General features: G+C 38.0%; 3 protein-coding genes across 4 annotated transcripts in view; 2 read left to right on the top strand and 1 right to left on the bottom strand.

Moving 5' to 3' along the window:
* Positions 1–286: 286 nt before the first annotated feature.
* On the top strand, positions 287–6,247 carry aprt (adenine phosphoribosyltransferase). The gene is made up of 5 exons (XM_079433086.1): positions 287–438; positions 572–675; positions 2,438–2,571; positions 2,670–2,748; positions 5,581–6,247. Exons 1-5 carry the CDS (start codon positions 362–364, stop codon positions 5,718–5,720), a joined length of 534 nt encoding a protein of 177 aa, XP_079289212.1. The 5' UTR covers positions 287–361; the 3' UTR covers positions 5,721–6,247.
* On the bottom strand, positions 5,938–11,944 carry LOC306879851 (DNA replication factor Cdt1-like). 2 transcript variants are annotated; one of them, XM_079433066.1, is made up of 10 exons: positions 11,331–11,944; positions 10,269–10,418; positions 9,947–10,182; positions 9,247–9,441; positions 8,993–9,138; positions 8,676–8,776; positions 8,374–8,562; positions 7,093–7,227; positions 6,815–7,016; positions 5,938–6,434 (listed from the first exon to the last, which is right to left on the bottom strand). In XM_079433066.1, exons 1-10 carry the CDS (start codon positions 11,817–11,819, stop codon positions 6,271–6,273), a joined length of 2,007 nt encoding a protein of 668 aa, XP_079289192.1. In that variant the 5' UTR covers positions 11,820–11,944; the 3' UTR covers positions 5,938–6,270. The 2 variants fall into 2 exon arrangements, with proteins under 2 accessions (XP_079289192.1, XP_079289193.1); XM_079433067.1 differs by lacking the exon at positions 10,269–10,418 and having other exon boundaries at positions 5,939–6,434; positions 11,331–11,923.
* Positions 11,945–14,094: 2,150 nt separating this feature from the next.
* Positions 14,095–18,722, top strand: part of LOC306843413 (piezo-type mechanosensitive ion channel component 1-like) — a 103,047-nt gene continuing 98,419 nt past the window's right edge. Inside the window, exon 1 of the mRNA XM_079374905.1 lies at positions 14,095–14,659. Within this exon, the coding sequence (XP_079231031.1) occupies positions 14,596–14,659 (64 nt within the window). The 5' untranslated portion in view covers positions 14,095–14,595. The remainder of the gene's footprint in view (positions 14,660–18,722) is intronic.

Raw genomic sequence — 18,722 nt, 5'->3', positions numbered from 1 at the left:
ATTAATAAAACATTTCTGTAATGTTATTGTAATTTTTCATCCGTAGTCCCTGGACAGAAGTCATCCTAGAAAAATGTGATTAGAATACATAACCATTAAACAATTACATAGCACAATCCATAGTATAAAATTAATAAAAACAATCAATTTAGTCCGCCTACTTCATAATCCTTTACCACGTCTAATTTATTAGCCACATTTCCTTTTCAAAGTAAAGTAAAAGACAAAATATGCTGATTAAAAAACAGGAACACGTGGTGCAACAGCGCCATTTGATGACGCAAATGTCACGTGGTGAGGAAGCGCGTGCTATTGGTTGGCCTTCTTCCCGTCTCAGTCCAAACTATTTCCAGCGCGTGTCATGGCAGAGAAACTGGATCTCATCTCTAAGTGCATTAGAACTTTCTATGATTTCCCTACGAAAGGGATTGTATTCAGGTGAGTACTCATATACAATATCATTTTAATATGAGCGTGCCGTGCGGACGAGTGGGAAAGAGATGTAACGTTACGGGTTTGGCGGTAACGGTTGCGGTTTCAGATTTGTTGGAGTTTTTTTGTTTGTTTGCAGGGATATTTGTCCGATCTTGAAGGATCCGAAGGCTCTGGCTGCAGTGACGGATCTGTTTGAGGAGCACGTGAGGCGCACGTACCCTCACGTGGATCTTCTAGTCGGTAAGAAAGGGCATCCTGTGGTACGTTACAAGGTTCAAAGTTGCAAAACTCCTGATAGCCCTTGTGGGAGGAAAAAGAGGGATTTTTTATCGGATCCAATCATAATAGGTTTGATTAAACAATTTTATTTGATTGTTAAGAGTTCTGTTGGACAATGTGAATGTGGTATTGCTTGATTGCGAGCGTGATTTCACCAAATACAACATGCTCCTGGATCAGCATTACAGTCAACCAATCAGAATTGAGGAAAGGAGATATCAGTTTTAGGCTTATGATCAGGGTTTGGTGCGTCTACACCAGTGATGGGCAAACTTGCCACTTTCCTGCTGAGATTTCGTCCAACCCTGATAAACCTCACCTGCCTGTAGCCCTCTAGTAGTCTTGAAGACAATGATTAGCTGGTTCAGGTGTGTTTGATTAGGGTTGGAGCTAAACTCTGGAGGTAAGTGGCCTGGAAGGGCCGAGTTTGCCCACCCTTGTTAATCAGCCATCATTTCCCACTGATTTTACGAATAAATATGGGTAGGTTTAGGGGTAGGGATTGGGTTAAGTCTATATCTTTGGACAGTAATGTTGATCCAGGAACAAATCTTACTTGGCAAAATCACGGCGACCATTGTGTAATGCATATTGTTTGTTTGGAATTACAGAACCGTTATCCACCTTTTTCCTACGCCCCATGACGCTTTGTACAAATTATGGGATAACTTCCGTTTACACCGTAAACAATCAGCAAAAGGTTCACTAATAATAAGCATTTAAAAGCATTTTCAAAAACTGGGTGCAATGAGGTGAGATTATTTCAGCCATCCATCATTAAAAGGAAATTTGAAATGGTAAAAGGATTAAAACATTTCTTTCAACATGCCATTAATAACTCCTAAAGATCCTCCTCCTATCTGCAGCGATATTACAGACGTGTTAAATATCATTATAGTAATATATGTCTATATTTTGCAACAATTATATTTTACAGCATCCGTGTGAAGATTTGGCAGAAAAATGAAAGATATTTAGTTTCTCCCCAAATACTCATGATGGGTTACATTCTCAAATCTTAGTGCAATCCAGGGAATTATTCGGGAGAGCAGACTAAACGTGTACTATATATATATATATATATATATATATATATATATATATATATATATATATATATATGTTGTCTCTTTTCATTTACTTACAGCAGAATACAAAGGAAACATGAAAATAATGCAGCAGGCTAAAAAGAGCTATTCTATAGATGTTGTTATATCACGTCACATTAATATACCAAACATAATGTTATTCTCCTGACTTCTGAAAATAGAAAATGAATGAAAATGTACAGCCCATTCAGTCAAAATGATGGATAAGGATGATTTGTAGCACAATCTTATGATTAGAAATTATTTGTCGCAGTGTCTCCCTTAATTTAAAACACTCTAGGTTCGTTAGGAAAAAGGTGGATATCACTGGAGGATCCTAGAGTACAGGACATTCCTGATAGATTTGCTTTAAATTCCTTGGGATGATATACAGGGACATTTTATCCTGTGGTTGATCATAATGGTCCTATTTGGGAATTATTATGCAGCTGCACAGCAACACCCTAGCAACCAACCATAATACCATAGCAACACCCTAGCAACCATTAAGAACACCCTAGGAAACAGCTAGCAACCAAACTACACCAGCCACCCAGAACACACTAATGACTGCAGCATAGCAACACCCTAGTAGCTGCTATTGTTATAGTGATGTTTTCTTCATTCTCTCCTAGGAATTGACGCTCGAGGATTTCTATTTGGGCCGCTTTTGGCTCAGAGATTAGGTGTAGGATTTGCTCCAGTCAGAAAAAAAGGGAAGTTCCCTGGCCCAACGTTATCAGTAGCTTATAGTCTTGAGTATGCAACGGTAATATCAGTTTATAAATTATCCAGTATCACTTCTAGTCTATGTGCAGTTAGAATGCAAGCCTCTGTTCATTATGTAATTCAGCAGTATTGTTTCAGGCTGAGGCAGAGATGCAGGAAGATGCCGTTTCTGCAGGACAGAAGGTCCTGATCATTGATGATTTACTGGCTACTGGAGGTGAGTGAGACTTGATCTATACCACAGCTGAATTACTATATATACAGTGCTGGGTAGTAAGTGATTACATGTAATCTGGTCTGGATGAGGCAATCTAATTCCAAACATTAAGTATGTTTATTTGGATTATATTATTTAAGATCCTCGCGTTACTTTTTTTTTTTAGTATGATTACATATTATTCACACAATGGCAGCAAATTGTTCATAAATGATTAATTCTCGCTGATTCTTTTTTACCTTTTAAATTTTCCTTCCAAAAAAGACTAATGCTTATGTAATGGAAGTCTCCTAGGTTTGTGGAATTGCAACAAAAAATTAGAATATTGTGAAAAAGGTTTTTTTTTTTTTTTTTTTTTTTTTTTTTTTTTACTTTTATTCCAAAAAGTGAAACTTTCATATTCTAGATTCATTACATGTAAAGTAAAACATTTCAAACTTTTTTATTTTTATTTTGATGATTAGAGCTTACAGCTCATGAAAGTCAAAAATCCAGTATCTCAAAATATTAGAATATTTCCAAAACTTTATCAAAAAAATGATTCTCAAAACAGAAAATTTCAAGTTCTTTAAAGTATGTTGATTTCTGCACTCAATACTTGGCCGGGGCTCCTTTAGTTCAAACTCCAGCATCAGTGAGGAGTGGCATGGAAGCGATCAGCCTGTGGCACTGCTGAAGCACTATTGAGCCTTCAGCTCATCTATATTGTTGAATCGACTGTTTCTCATCTTTCTCTTGAAAATATCCCATAGATTCCATATGGGGTTTAGGTCAGGCATGTTGGCTGGCCAATCAAGCACAGTAATATGGTCAGCAAAGCACTTGGAAGTGGTTTTTGGGCAGGTGCTAAAGTCCTGCTGGAAAGGGAAATCAGCATCTCCATAAAGCTCGTCAGAAGATGGAAGCATAAAGTGCTCTAAAATCTCCTGGTAGAAGGCTGCATTGACTGTGGACTTGATAAAACACAATGGACCAACACCAGCAGATGTCATGGCACCCCAAATCATCTCTGACTTCGGAAACTTCACACTGGACTTCAAGCAGCTTGGATTCTGTGCCTCTCCAGTCTTCTTCCAGACTCCAGACCCAAATGAAATGCAAAATTTACTTTTATCTGAAAAGAGGACTTTGGACCACTGAGCAACAGTCCAGTTCTTTTTCTCCTTAGCCCAGGTTAGATGCTTCTGACGTTGCTTCTGTTTCAGAAGTCCTTTTCCTGAAGACGTCTGAACGTGATGACTCTTGATGCACTGACTCCAGCTTCAGTCCACTTCTTGTGAATCTCTCCCAAGTGTTTGAATCAGCTTTGCTTGACAGTATTCTCAAGCTTGTGGTCATCCCCGTTGCTTGTGCTTCCTATCCAATTTCTTCCTTCCATTTAATATGCTTTGATTCAGCAGTCTGTCAGCAGCCACCCGTCTTTCAGTAATGACCCTCTGTGACTTCTTACCCTCTTTGTGGAAGGGGGAAAGGGAAGTGGTGTGTGACCAAGTATGGTTGGTGACCCATTCTCGGAATTTGTGCTCTGCATCTAACCCATCCAAGTGTACACGCAGTAGTGAACATACACCCGAAGCAGTGGGCAGCCAATGCTGCAGCGCCTGGGGAGCAGTTGGGGGTTTGGTGCCTTGCTCAAGGGTCTCACCTCAGTCGTGGTATTGAGGGTGGAGAGGGTGATGGTTATTCACTCCCCCACCTACAATCCCTGCCGGACCTGAGACTTGAACCCATGACCTTCGGGTTACTCTCTATCCATTAGGCCACGATTGAAAGGTGTCAATGATTGTCTTCTGGTTCATTGCCAAGTCAGCAGTCTTCCCCATTATTGTGGTTTCAAAGAACAAGAGATACCCAGAATTCATACTGTTCATACTGTACTGTTTGATTTTCATGAGCTGTAAGCTCTAATCATCAAAATTAAAACCAAAAAACTTTTGAAGTGTTTTACTTTTAATGAATCTAGAATATATGAAAGTTTCACTTTTTGAAATGTTACAGAAAAAAAAAAAACTTTTTCAGTGAACCTGCAGTTAGTTGTCAGGTGACTAAGAGTACAAGGAAAATGTGGAGACCAGACAGCATTTGACCACTGGATTTACGGAAATCGTTTTACTTTTAAAGACTGTTTTCTCAACTTTGCATCAACTCCTGACAAACACATTTGACTTATCATAGAGTGAGCCATTTAATCATGTGTTAAGCCCCGTTCACACCAAGAGCGATAAAGATATAGTTCTCAAAAGAACAGCAGAGTCCACACCACAGCCATAACCATTAAGACACAGAGAAACGATATTGTTGGAATAGGGCTGGGCAATATCGCTTTCATTATCGAAGGCGATATATCATAGCTTGTTCGTGAACTACGGCTCTGTGTATTAAATGCCGCTCCATTTGAAAAACAGGTGATGGAGATTTAGCGCTAGAGTTAATTATTAGCTTCTCATCAACTTACCAACCCTCTGCAGTTACATGGAAAACCCCCAGTTTGGCAGACCCTGGCATAATGTTTAATGCACTTCATGTTGTTGATAGAGAATGGAATCTGTTTATTTAATATTAAAATGGTACAAGACTGTCCTATTCAAATCAAGGTGATAAATGAGTTAGGTCAAAAGTAATCTGCAAGTATGAACTGCAGTTTTCATGTATTTTGCAATCAGCAACAGACTAAAGTTAATAACAAATCTACCCAGAAATGTAATTAAACTCAAATGTCTAAACTTTTGAATGGAAGTATATTTTTACACCAAGGTTGTTGTTGATTCATAACGCCTAGAGCACAGCTTAATGTACCACCAGCAATAACCCAAGTTCTATTTTTCTCGTTAGGAACCATGTATGCGGCGTGTGAGCTGATCAGACAGCAGAAGGCAGAGGTGTTGGGCTGTTTGGTGGTGATTGAACTGAAGTCTCTCAATGGATCGGAGAAGCTTCAGTCAACCCCTGTGTTCTCTCTAATACAGTACTGACAGTACTTCTGCTTATGTGGCAGAGTCTGTTTTATCCTAGCCGTCTGAAATTAATTACATCATGGTTTACGGTTCAGGAATATGAAGAAATTCCAATCATGTTTTGATTTACTTATTTCTCAAAGTGGAATTAAGATTGTGATTTCAGATACAGCTAGAGAGGCAGCTTGTGTACAGACTCTTAGCTTCCAGTTTTTGAATATGAAACACCGTTGCTTGCATGAATTTGTTTATTTTAAGTGAATTTATGCATATTAACTAGATGAACCTTAAGGTTTCAGTTACCAAACTTAGGTAGAACTACACTGAACTGCCCTTATACAAATTACTTCTTACATGTCTACATTTAAGAACAATTGTGTTAAGATGCAAAGAGCAGAAATCACAACAGAAACACAGCAGTTAAAAACATAGTGACCGCCAGACTTGAAAGTCTTGCAAAATGAAAACCTGACTGAGCAAATTAAAAAGTAATAATGTCATCGCAATGTTAAAATCCATAATAAAATATTGCACATGGTATTTTGGCTGCAGTCTCGTTTGAATTTCCTCAAATGCGTTCCTCTTCCTTCATCTTTTGGTTCAGTTTGTCCAGCACAATGTTCAGATCCATGGTCTTATTCAGCTTCAGGTACATATCCTTCCTGATTTGATGTACTGTCAGCCAAGCTGGTGTTAACTCAGCCAACATGCGAAGATGTTTCTCCATTTCATCTAAATTAGAAGAATGAGATTTTTAAATGTGTTCTAATGAACATAGTTTTGAGAAATTTTACATTATATAACTTGCTCTCCAAAGGATCCAGTAAATGGGTTCAGGCAGCTTTTCACAAGACGTTGATTATTTGTGGATTGTGATGTTTTTAAACCAGTCGTTTTAACTCATTCTGACGGCACCCATTCACTGCAAATGATCCATTAGTGAGCAAGTGACGTAACGCTAAAATTCAGATGAAATTCAAACTGTTCCTTTAAATACGAGGAGGACTGTGTGCGGTGTGAAGTTGCTTTCAAATAAAGTCATGAGGTATTCTTAAAAGGCAGCTCACTAGGTTTTGGAACAGCAATAGTATCAGGAAAACATCTGTACTAACCAGAACTGAGAGAAGATCTGTAGCTAGCGATCATGCGGTTGCAGGCGAGATCCATGATGAGGGCTGGCTTTTTCTCTGCTACAAATACATTTCGCAAAATCCTGGCCAATTCTGGCAGTCGTGACATCATCGACAGGCGCTCCTCCTGCTGTGGCTTCCGTGTCATAGCAGCGTGCAATTTCTGAGCCTCTTTGGCACGAATCTGAAATCACAGAGAAAATATTGGTTAGATTCTTGTAAACGCACTAAAAAAAAAAAAAGAAACTGTTTTGACTCACCCTCTCCAGCAGTGATTGAGAAATTCCTTTAAGGGCACTGGTTGTTTCTGTTGGTGTGGCAACAGATTTAGCCAAGGTCTCTGGCTCCTTAGCACATGCTGTTTTCAAGGCCATGTTAGCCAAGGCTTTCTCCATCTATGACAACCCACAAAAAAAAAAGAAAAAGAAAAAGTCAATTATGCAATGCACATTTGTTTTTAGATAGTTTTTTTTTTTTACCCAAATGTATACGCAAAGAAAGAGGGCGCCGTGTTGTGGAGACGCTGTGTGTTTCGTTATGAAAGTGAAAGTACTTTGTTTGGGCTTCCAAAAGAGGACACAAATAGAAATCATTGTTTAAGTTGTATTTACAACACTGTTCCAGAACAGTACAAAGCAAATATTAGAGTGTGTGCAGTGCATTTTACGGAGGACTATTTCCTGAAACTGGAAGAGTAGCCTACAATGCTGGCTTGCACAAAGGCTGTTTTTATAAAGTGGGGCAATTCCAGCTTTGCAAGGACAGTCTGGCGCTTCTGACTCACAAGCCTGTAAGTACGTTTCTGCTACTGACAATTCAAACACGAGTTTTGAGCAGTGTAGAGTAGTGCTTGTTGTTTGTCCTTTCTCCGATCACAAATGCAGACATGGTAATGTTTATGTGGCACGACGCGTAAAAAGACATAAGTCATTATAATCAGTAATTATGTCCCCACTGGATGCAACAAATGCCACATTTATAATGGGTTTTATTGTTTTTGTATCATCGTGCCGGGACACGACATCACAATACAGTGAGGGCGTAACATTTCCGTCACACACTTGAGGTATTCGGCCAATCACAATGCACTAGATAGCTGCCCAATCAGAGCACGCCTTGCTTCTCAGATCGATGAGCTTTGTAAAAATCGGTGTATTTCTGAAAGGCGGAGCATAGAGGAGCAACAATAATGTACAGGATGTAGAAAATAATGTGTTTTTTTGAACTTCGAACCACGTAAACATTGCATTACACCAAATACACAAAATAAATGTTCTTTTTTAGCAACGTCATATGACCCCTTTAAATATATTTTGTGTGATAAGTGATAACACAAAGAAAAAAAAAAAAGTAGTTTAAATATCGTGGATTGATTTCATTTTTATAACTTCATTTGTGGATCTCAAAGAGATAAAGAAAAAAAGCATGCTGAAAGACGTTAAAACGAGATTTTTCATCTTAGACATGCTTGTTACTGACCCCTATTCAAAAGGGAACCAGTAATGCCCTACAGAGCACAAAGACAACGTTTAAATGCTCACCTTTGGTGTCATGACAGCACGAGCTTTGTCCAACACTTCCTGTGCTGAGGTCAGTTTCTCAGTTTGGGGGGGTTGAGGCAAATCACTAGGCTTGATGTTGGGAACCTCATCCACATTGAATCTCGGATGCCAGCGGGTCAGTTTGTCATCAGGAACAACAATAGGAGGGTTTAGGGAAGCCAGGAACAGCTTTATCCAATGCAAGACAAGACATGATTAGAGTTTTAGACATTCAGATTTTTATGTATTTAAGTTTCAAAAATGCAAGCAAAACTATTTTATGAGCCATATCCTGTACTGACCTTATGGTGTCCCTTCACGATTTCAACCAGATTTTGATTAAATATGTGCCTTCTTTCCAAAAGACGCGAGGACGACAACACTGGACGAGTACCGTTAAATTCTGGAGACAGAAGCATTTTTTTTTTTTTTATATTTTATGAACTTAATGGTTAAATGAAAATGATATTAATATTGTACTGTAAAATGGTTGGTGCAGATGGTGCTCCCAAGTTTACTTTAGAAGCGACTCAAACTTGGAGCGAATGCAGAGTCTAATGCAATAAAGTCACTTATTACCCAATTTTACCATTTCTGAGAAAACTGTCAAAGTTCACACCTTCTTGAATGACCGGCTCCACTGTAAGCTGATAGCTAGACCTTTTTGCAGTAGCACTGAAAGAGGGAATGTTTTTCTCCTGACGAAAACTATAGGCAGAAGGGTACACGGCCTTTATCTGCCCCAGATGGCTCTCTTCAAAACGCCTGAGAAGAAAGCAAAATATGGTTACCTTTGATAAGGCTGACCACACTATTAACCAGCAGCCTGACTGGCACAAACATTTTAGCATATGGTTTCATTCAGCCGCTTACTTGCGCATCATATCTTGGACCCCTTGCTTGACTTTGGAAAAAGTGACCGTCTCAGAGCGGTTGAACAGTATCCCGACTATGGTGTCCGTGCTGCGGAACATCTCAGCGAGAACTTTGTATTGGTAGGGCAGGGTAAGACCAGGCGGCACATCCTGAGCTAAAGTGTGGTAGCGCTGATAAGCTGGGAGCTTCTCTCTGAAACAAAGAGTTGGAAATTGAGAGGTTAAACTATAGAAGACTAACAACACATAGCATGTCCAGCGTATCTGCAGTGCTTTTTTAAATCAAAGACCTGAACATTACGTCCATACATAACTGCATGTTTAAAATAATCAAGACATGTTTTATTCAATATGTACATATGTATCAACATTGATTTGTATACCAGTATAGCAACACACACAAATTAGAAGCTGATCAACATTATTATGTCAGCAAAATCCAATAGTGTGTTTAAGAAAAGGCAATGAACAGGTTATAGTGCCGATACCTGTAAAGTCTACTAACAGGGAGGCCCAAGAAGAAGCATTGAATTAAATGAAAGAATCTTTTTTTTTTATTACCAATGTATCAATAATGCACACCACCCCAATTGAGCATATCATCCAACACTAGTACATACAATCACATGAGATGAGAAGTCCAATTTAAGTCACTTTTGGTAACAGAAAACATTGACACATTGGCCAGTGAACCTCACCTTTCCTCTGCTTCAGGCTCAGCCTGTGCCTCAGTAGCTTTAGCATCCTCTGCAACTCGCTCAGCCTTTCTTTGCTGAACTTTGGCTGAGATCTCCCGGGCCGCATCGAGCCTGGCTTTCAGCTCCGCTAGCGCCGACACAGGGGCAGGTGAGGGATGCGTCGTGGTGTCAGACTGTCCTTTCAGTTTTTGCAGCTTGGACTTCAATGCCGCCACATCCTCTCTTGTAAATGTTTTCTGAATGAACAAAAGAAACTTGATTAATGTCAAGCTCACAAACACCAGGAGGTTCCTGCACAGGTGTGATGACCCCCATGCGTTACCTTGCTCCTGGTTGTCCGCTTGGGCTTATCGTCTCCATTTGTTTTGTTTACAGGAGAGCTATTAGCATTATGATTAACAGTATTTTTAGACTCTTTGCGGGCAGTTTGTTGAGGTGCCTGAGGGGTGCTGTTGGCCAAAGGCTCAATGCTCTACATTAAAATAGAACAGTCTGGGTTAGTAGTCATGAAACAAAAAGCATACAATTCATTCACAAGACAGTGGCCAGTTACATAAACTGTGTAGACTATTCAAAAGTTAAGCATCTGCAAAACTGATACTTTTTTCTATAAGTACATTTGTCTGAATAGTAAAACTGATTACCACTTGGTTATCTGCTAGTTTGTCAAAGTACAGTAGTCAACATTTGAAATGGATCAAAACCTTTCATCAAAGTTGTCCTACAACCAAAACAATACCCATTCTTGCCTTAGGACAACTTTGATTAACTTTTTTGATGCACTTCAAATGTTGACTACTATAATTCTCACTATAATTATAACCCTAACTATAAATCTTATCATGGTGACTGTTTATACAACTGGCCCCAGTACACAAAAAGTTAGCCTACTTCACAAACACACTCAATACTTAACACATGAAAGACTATAGAAGAAAAAAATATAAATGCACATATATACATATATACATACATCTATACACATACACATTTATTTATAGAAAAAAAAAGACCTGAAAGAGAAAAATCACTTAAATCTTTAAACGATAAATTATAATCTAATATTCTACTGAAGAATCTGACAGGTGGAAAGAGAATACATGTAAGAAAAATATGGTTGAAACAAAGAAAATTGTGTTTTTTGACCAGGGGATGAGAGATCTGGAATAATCCAGAAGAATGTGATATTAAGTACTAAAGCATTTTTCTAAAGTCATGGTGTCAATAGAACTAGATTAGTGTCTTTAAAAAAATAAAATACGTACACATGCGTCCTATGGAGGTCTCTGCGTTTGGGTTTTAAGCAAACAGCTCATGAAATACTTTAGTTAAACGCAATAAAGCGTCTCGTGTGAATTCACAATCTCGCTATACGTAACTTTACCTGTTGTTTGTGTTCATTTCTGAGAAGATCGAGCTTCTTCCTCGCGGTCTTGTGAGCCGTGCGCTCCTCTGGTGAAGCTCTGCGGTTCTGGCTCGCATTGACCCTCGCTCGCTTCTTGGCGGTGCTGTGCTGCTCGCTTGTGGACGGGAACAACACCGAGCACACATCAAACTCCGCCGTCCGTTTAGGAGTCCTGGGGCTCGCCGTTAAGCCCTCGTTACTCACATCTCGCAAGTCAGTCGCGGTATCCGTTTGTGCCGATAAAGCCTCATCGATGACTCTGAGGAACTCCTGTTGAACGTGTTTTTGAGACTCTGGCGAGCTGGCATCGGGTGAAGAGCGTGTAGATCTGGACGGTGTCTTTGGTTTAGCGATCCCCGCTGACTCCACAGAGTCTCCTGATACTTTTTGTCCCTTGGACCGTAAAGACCGAGCGACACCACCCTTCTTATTTTGTGCAAAATAATCGGTAACCCGACCTTGAGCCATTCTTCGGTTTGAATAAGGTCTCAATGGCGTGCAGTAACTTTAATTGTTGTTGTTATCCTACGTGACCTGAGGGTCTTCCTCTTATACTAACTTTCGCGCGAAACCGGACCACGTGACTTATGTATGCTTTTAACCACGCCCCTCACCCACTGATCAAACACTAGATTCACATTGGCTGTCAGTAAAAATGATAACGTTCGGTGTTACATTCACATTTAATAATAAAATACTTGCTTTTTTGATATTTAACAATTTGTTTTGATCTAGCTATATTTTAGCACGTTTAACCTTCATTTATGTGGTTGGGTCATGAAATGAATGGGAATGTTCTTTCTATTGTATTGAAAATGGGCAGTTTTCAAGATAAATCAATCATCTTAGAGGTCAAAAGTGACTGACACACAATTGTATCAGTTGTTTACAGCTGCTATAAAAGCAAATAAGTTGCTTATTTATGCAGTGCTTGTTAAAACATTAAAATTACTCTGACATTAAAAAAATACAAACACATTAAAAACCTTTATTTAAACACATTAAAAACTATTATTGCACATATTCATCTGTATAGACTCACTGTTTACTTTCAGATGGAACAACTTAATCCACTCAATTTCAGAAGAGTGGATTAAATGGGGTGCTTTAACCTTGTAAAGCCTGACATAATAGACATTAAGAAAAAAAAGTGTTGAAAAAAGGAACAGTTTATTTACCCTTTAGATAAATATATATTTTGTTACGTATTTTATATTTGATGAAATTTGGTGCAGTTGCTGAGATTTATATGATCAAAAATAAGATGACATTCTGATAGCTTGCAATGTAAATCAATGAGATCTTTATAATAGTAGGCCTACAGCAGACTTCTTACATAAAATAAATATCAGTTGTCACTCTATATCTCCCAATATGTCTTAGTAAGATAATATTTAAAAAGCTATTTTACAAAAAATACAATAAAATACGCTAAAATAAAAATAAATAAAAAACAAACTCATACAAAGGTAAATGCAAGCTTAAAACACGATGCGTTGAATGTCATTAAAATACATTTTAATAATTTGTTCTCCAATAAATACATATGTATTGAAAAGGGTTTAGGCTATGCAGCAGCACATTAATGTATGCGGTTTAGAAGTTGATCCGTACTAGTTTTTAAGTTTAGAAATAAGTAATACGATTAAGTAAGGGCAGATTATAGTGCTAACACTGTTATATTTCCCAGTTAGGCCTATGTTATTGTAAAATGGTAACTTGGTGAGATTATGATAGAAATGCCAAAAGCCTATACCAAAGTAAATTAAAGAAATATAACCTATTATTTATTTAAAAAAACCTAAAAACAATAAAATATAACATAAAAAAAACATTTACTGTCATATTATACAAAATAAAAATGTGCATAATTACTGAAAGGTTAGAACATTACTTTAAGTACACTCTTAGATATCAGCATATTCATTTGGCAGGAAGGACATGCATTGCATTTATTTTATTACCAGATTAGAACAGAATAGAATAGAAACTATTCCGTGGGAATCAAACCTTGGCGCTCTGCTGTTAATAATTATTTAGTTGTAAGTTAATTAAGGCAGTGGAGGATCAGCTGTAAAAAAAAATAAATAAAAAAATAAAAACAAACGAAAACCATATTCCTTTTGAGATTTTGCCTGTGATACGTTACCAGAAGTCACCACTAGATAGAGCCAATATAAACGAGATATAGGCTAGACGACTTCTGTCAGTGACACCCACCACGGATAAACTATACCAAATTATTATTGAAATAATTAGTTTGGGTATCCGACTGGAGAACATCAGCATCTACCCTCAGTTTCGCTGCATTGAACTGACACTCAGAATAAAAGTCTATAGAAATAAGGCACATGCACGTTACACTAGGCTATTATTGCACATGCTCAGAAACTTACACAGCAAAGTGTATTGTTTTATTCACACAATATACACACTTGGTGTTGTTTCTATGCTGTTTTTCACAAGTTATAGCATAAAAATACTGTTTCTTAAAATAATCAGTTCTTGTCTAGCATTATCAAATTAATTTAATATAGACGGACCTGCTAAACATGAACTGAAATGTCTGAAATAACACAAAAGGTCTGTATAACTGGTTTCCCTAAACTCTGGCATGTGTAAGGCCATAATTCTGTGGGTAACACATGGTTCAGCTGCTCAGATAGAGTCGTATTTCTCAGCTGAAAGTGACGTGACTCGTTTGGCAGAAGTTATCTATCGTCAGAGAGTGGGAGTTACTTTCAGCTAACTGCTGGGACTACACACACAAACAGAGCAAACTCTCTTTATGAGTTTTGTGACATTGTATAACAGTTTGTGGACATATTCTGGTGAAGTCGGAGCGAGCAGATTAGTGCCAGAACGGAAGAAAGGCTGAGGAAAGTTTAACAAACGCCGAAGCGGTGAATCACATTTTCCATGAAGATATACAATGAATAATCGACTTTCATAAAGCCGCTTTTTGAGTTTTGTAACGAAACAATCAAACGCGACGTCTTAAGAAATTATTCGTTCAGTGGAATATTTAAGAACGCTTTGCAGATAATAGTGATTTTTTTTTTAATCGTTTAATCGATGATCTGCAGTTTCATTCGTTAAATTGATTAGAAGCAACATTTTCACGTATATACATTTTAAACAAACTCGAGATACTATATTTTCGCCATGTAGCTTTTCCCCTGATTCTGAGATGGTTGTGTTGTGGATTGGTGTCGTGGGAGGAATGTGAGTGGAAGTGTCTCTCATGGAGCTTCAGGTGGTCTGCGGACTGCTCTACTGCTGCCTGCTGCCCATCTCTTTACTGGCAGGTAAGACCTCAACATGATGCACCCTATACACAAGTAGCTTATTGTTTAAAATTAAATCCTTAACATTTTTCTTTCCCCCCCTTTTTTTTTTTTTGAGTTACCTTGCCTTAGCAATTTAGTAAAATATGAAAAAAAGAGTAGAGATCTGTTTTAAAACTATAATGCCAAGTACTTTAAAAAGCGTTTTGATGTTTCTTTGTGTCCGTGTTGGTTTCATACATTTTAAACCGTTTTATACAAACAAGAAACTTGATTCACTGGCTCCAAAAATGTCACGTGGTGTAACCATGAAACCTTTGAACCATTCCATACACATTACACTTATATATAACATAAAATATAAGTTCTAAGTAAAAAAAAAAAAAAAAAAAGGATATAAAAACTGCACATATTTGATATCGGTGGGTGTGTGTCATCATGTCAGCTACCTATTTTACCATCCAGTCACATGACAGTTTCACTCTTGCACGTCAGCTTCATAGCTTGAATATGTCCCACTGACTGCAGTGAGTGATCTCACCTCATTCAGGTGTTTGTTTAGCAGACACGCCCGAACCGCTCATTTCCTCTGGGCCTAAGCTTATTTAGGGATGCATCATGCATTCCTGCTGCCTGGATTGCAACTCACATCTGTTTTCTTTCTCAGACATGTTTTACTGTCTTCTCTCACAGTTCTTATTCTGCATAATTTGCTTGCATTCTACCGAGCACAAATGCTTTCATGCTTGTGGTGCTTAAGCTTCACCTCCCATCAAGAGTCTAATTATGGGCTCTTCACACGTGAAATTGTTAACCCAAGGTCATTGTTCTTACTGGGTTGCTAATTAATCCTGTAACTTTATAGTGGGACCAGTAGACACGGTATGGACCCAAAAAGGGTTTTCATGCCATCCCTGTCAGAATTAGCCCATATGAATCTCATTTAGCATCTGAGTGGGGCTGTCCCGTACCAGACACTCCAGTACATGATAAATACACACACATATATATATATATATATATATATAACATGACAACCAATCTGTGAAAACTAGTAAATCCGGTGGTCTCTACAATCTACTGTCTGGAATGCACTACAGAACTATTTAAATCTGAATAGATTTTAAAACGGACATCATATGATTTGTAAATAGTTACAGAAGAAAATGCAGAAACATGCGTTGATTTGCTAGGAGACGCATGTGGCTTTACAAGTAACAAACAAGTGTTTTAAAATCAATCCTTTGACAAGATGCAATTGTATTTTGAAACTAAAATATCTGAGTCTGTGCCTATCATACAATATGCAATTTTCTGTTCAACTCTGACAGTTTAAAAGCTGCAGACTGGCTCTGACTTTCAGAAACAAGCGTCAGCTCATCCAGACTGCAATTTGGGGCAAATATCTGGGCAAAAGTCATGTAGTTTATTCCAGCCTTTAGGGAAACGCTGCCCTGATCTATTCCCAACTCAAAAATCAAATCCCATTCTTCGCTTGGAAAAGCACCTTAAAGGAAGAAAAATGGGTTGTGAATGTCTTATGACTATTTTACTGACTGTTTCCTTCATATGCTAAAACTAAATGGCATATGCAAGGATATTTAATTAGGCAAGCATCATTTACTTCAGAATTGGATGTCTTGCTAAACAGTTCGCTAAACAAATCTTAACACACTGTTTGTTTAGTAACATATTTAGTTGTTAGTACTGCAGTTAAATCTGTGCTAAAAGTATGAGACCTTGACATTAACATTAGCATAGTGTGAAAAGCCTCTGTTTGCCATCAGGCCAGACAGGTTTCTATATTTAACATTTCTCCCTTGACTGTAAAAAAAAAAAAATGCAGGATAAAGTTATAGGCTGAAATCCTGCCATGTTTCATAAACAGAACATATAAAACTATCCCAGGCAGGTAAAGATTAGCCAGAGGCACAGTCTGTTGAAGGATATTGTTTGAACATGTGGTTTCTCGTGTCATGTGGGACTCATGTGGCACACAGGAAGAATCTCAACACGCAGTGAATGTCTCGGGTTCTCCTCAGACTCATGCATGCGGTCAACCAGATTTGTTGAGCTCTCCACGTGGTCTTCAGTGGCAACCGTTTAACTTTTCGCACCTGCATGTAAACAGTCATCTTTTATGTTAACCCTAATAGGAGGTAGCTAGAATGGATTTTGGTGTATTTCTGTCTTCTGAGTGGATCTGTTACACGTTCTTCTACTTTAAAGTAGGGCAACCACAGAACCAGGGTGTGTTAGCAGCACCACGCTAACCAGTATGCTGTCACAATACAAAGCCTCAGTGCGCCCCTAAGGAAACTGCCTTGCCTGAAGTTGGCCTGAGGCTGGAAAGTGTGCATCACTGAAAGAATTGAAGAGTCCTGAGATGGCTCAGGCCTTCCAGCATGCCTCTCACTTTGGACCTTTTGTACCCGCTCAAGGGATCTGTGCTGTTTTACTGCCTGATCTGAAAGTGAGAAAGACAACAAGACAGAAATTCAAACCCTTATTCATATAGTGCGGTTTCAGTCCAGGGTACTTTAGGCCTGTGGAAAATATTAAATACTTCATACTTAAAGTTCTTCCATACATGTTCACTGGCATGGATTGACATCGGAGCAAGGCGAAACTTGTCAAAAAGTCATGAATTGCTCTACATTAACCGTTAACTAGTCGTGAGGTGCATCTAGTAATGTCAGTGGTTTAAAAGTCTGCTGAATTCTAATTTAATATTTAATTCACTTTTCAATGACCTTTATAACAGTGGCTCAGTGTAAAAATAATATTATCTGTCAGTCAAGGAAACATGTTTTTCTATTACTTTAACACATCATAATAATTTAAACAATTTCAGTTTCATTTCTTTTTTTTTTTTTGGTTACACAAGGTTAAACTAGGCCAGGGTTTATAAAAAGTAGTTGATAGTACTTGTATAACAAGTTTGACTGTACTAAATTAAATTTAAAGGCATCAACTGAACTCAAGTTTTTAGGTTGAATTAGGGGAATTTGATTTGTTTTTGTTTTTTTCATTATGGGCTTACAAAAAGATTTGACTGCATATATCCTTCAGATAAATAAAGCATGTTTTGATTGTGCATAAATATGATGCCTTTATTCACTGTGCATAGAAAGGAGTCATGGACAACCACACTGCTGTACATTGTACACCTCCAAATCTGCAGAGTCCATTTGCATTTTGGGCAGTTCCTTTCGTTCTGCTTTACATCTACTTTTATGCTGCCTTGAAGTACTCCTGGGAAGTTCCTACTTGGGAAAAATGATAAATCCAAAAATGAATGATTTTGGATAAAAATCCAAATCATGTTGTGATATGAATTTATTTTGAACTGAATAAGATGAACGTATTTAATTTATCTCTTTTTCGCTTCGTGACAAACACAGGAAGCTTTTGAGCGCTTCTGCAACGAATGAATGCACAAAAGATGCACATTAGGTGTAATTGATACTTTGTGTGTTTTACGGGAATACCCACTCAAGGGAAAAGTACTCTTGTTGTGCAAGCCTGTTGCCTCATAATTCATCTAAATGAGTAATATTTTCGGGCAAGCTTAATCACTCTTCGTCATTAACAGTAGGTTGTACAGTGCAATAGTAGGTGTATATTGTGGCTTACAGCTGTAAATGTTAAACCCTGTAGAGTTTTAGTAGAGTTAACCAGAAGTAACCAGTCCATAAATAAACTTCACTTGTAGCCAGTATGCTGCTGTTTTCTTATTTTCTGTGAAATGTTTAATGAGACGGCTAATTCAGCACACTTTGCCCAGAAACATTCTCAAACCATAGCCACATCAACAATTTAAGAGCTATTCATCGCTCTCAGTGTATCAACTTTCTACCTTACAGAGCTCTGCAGATTTGTGGTTCCTCTTCTTTAACAATTCATAGAATATCCATATAGCTTCGGGGAAAGGCATTAAATAGTTCTCTGGTCTCCAAGAAAAGTGCTATTTGTAAATGCTCTTGCACGATATAGCTAGGGAAATACCTGGTGCAACGTGATTCAAGATATTCTTGTCATAACATGTATTGTGTTTGTGTGTTTTACATGAACAATTCCCTAA

Source organism: Barbus barbus, assembly GCF_936440315.1.
Source record: "Barbus barbus genome assembly, chromosome: 2".
Lineage (NCBI taxonomy): Eukaryota > Metazoa > Chordata > Actinopteri > Cypriniformes > Cyprinidae > Barbus > Barbus barbus.
The sequence above is the reverse complement of the archived record's forward strand: the minus strand, read 5'-3'. Positions and strand labels throughout refer to the sequence as shown.

Coding starts and splice junctions, on each gene's coding strand:
- aprt (XM_079433086.1), top strand. CDS start 362: ATGGCAGAGAAACTGGATCTCATCTCTAAGTGCATTAGAACTTTCTAT. Junction 439..571: donor ACGAAAGGGATTGTATTCAG/GTGAGTACTCAT, acceptor GTTTGTTTGCAG/GGATATTTGTCCGATCTTGA. Junction 676..2,437: donor TCACGTGGATCTTCTAGTCG/GTAAGAAAGGGC, acceptor ATTCTCTCCTAG/GAATTGACGCTCGAGGATTT.
- LOC306879851 (XM_079433066.1), bottom strand. CDS start 11,819: ATGGCTCAAGGTCGGGTTACCGATTATTTTGCACAAAATAAGAAGGGT. Junction 8,563..8,675: donor TCGTGAAGGGACACCATAAG/GTCAGTACAGGA, acceptor CATTGGATAAAG/CTGTTCCTGGCTTCCCTAAA. Junction 6,435..6,814: donor CAGATCTTCTCTCAGTTCTG/GTTAGTACAGAT, acceptor CTTCTAATTTAG/ATGAAATGGAGAAACATCTT.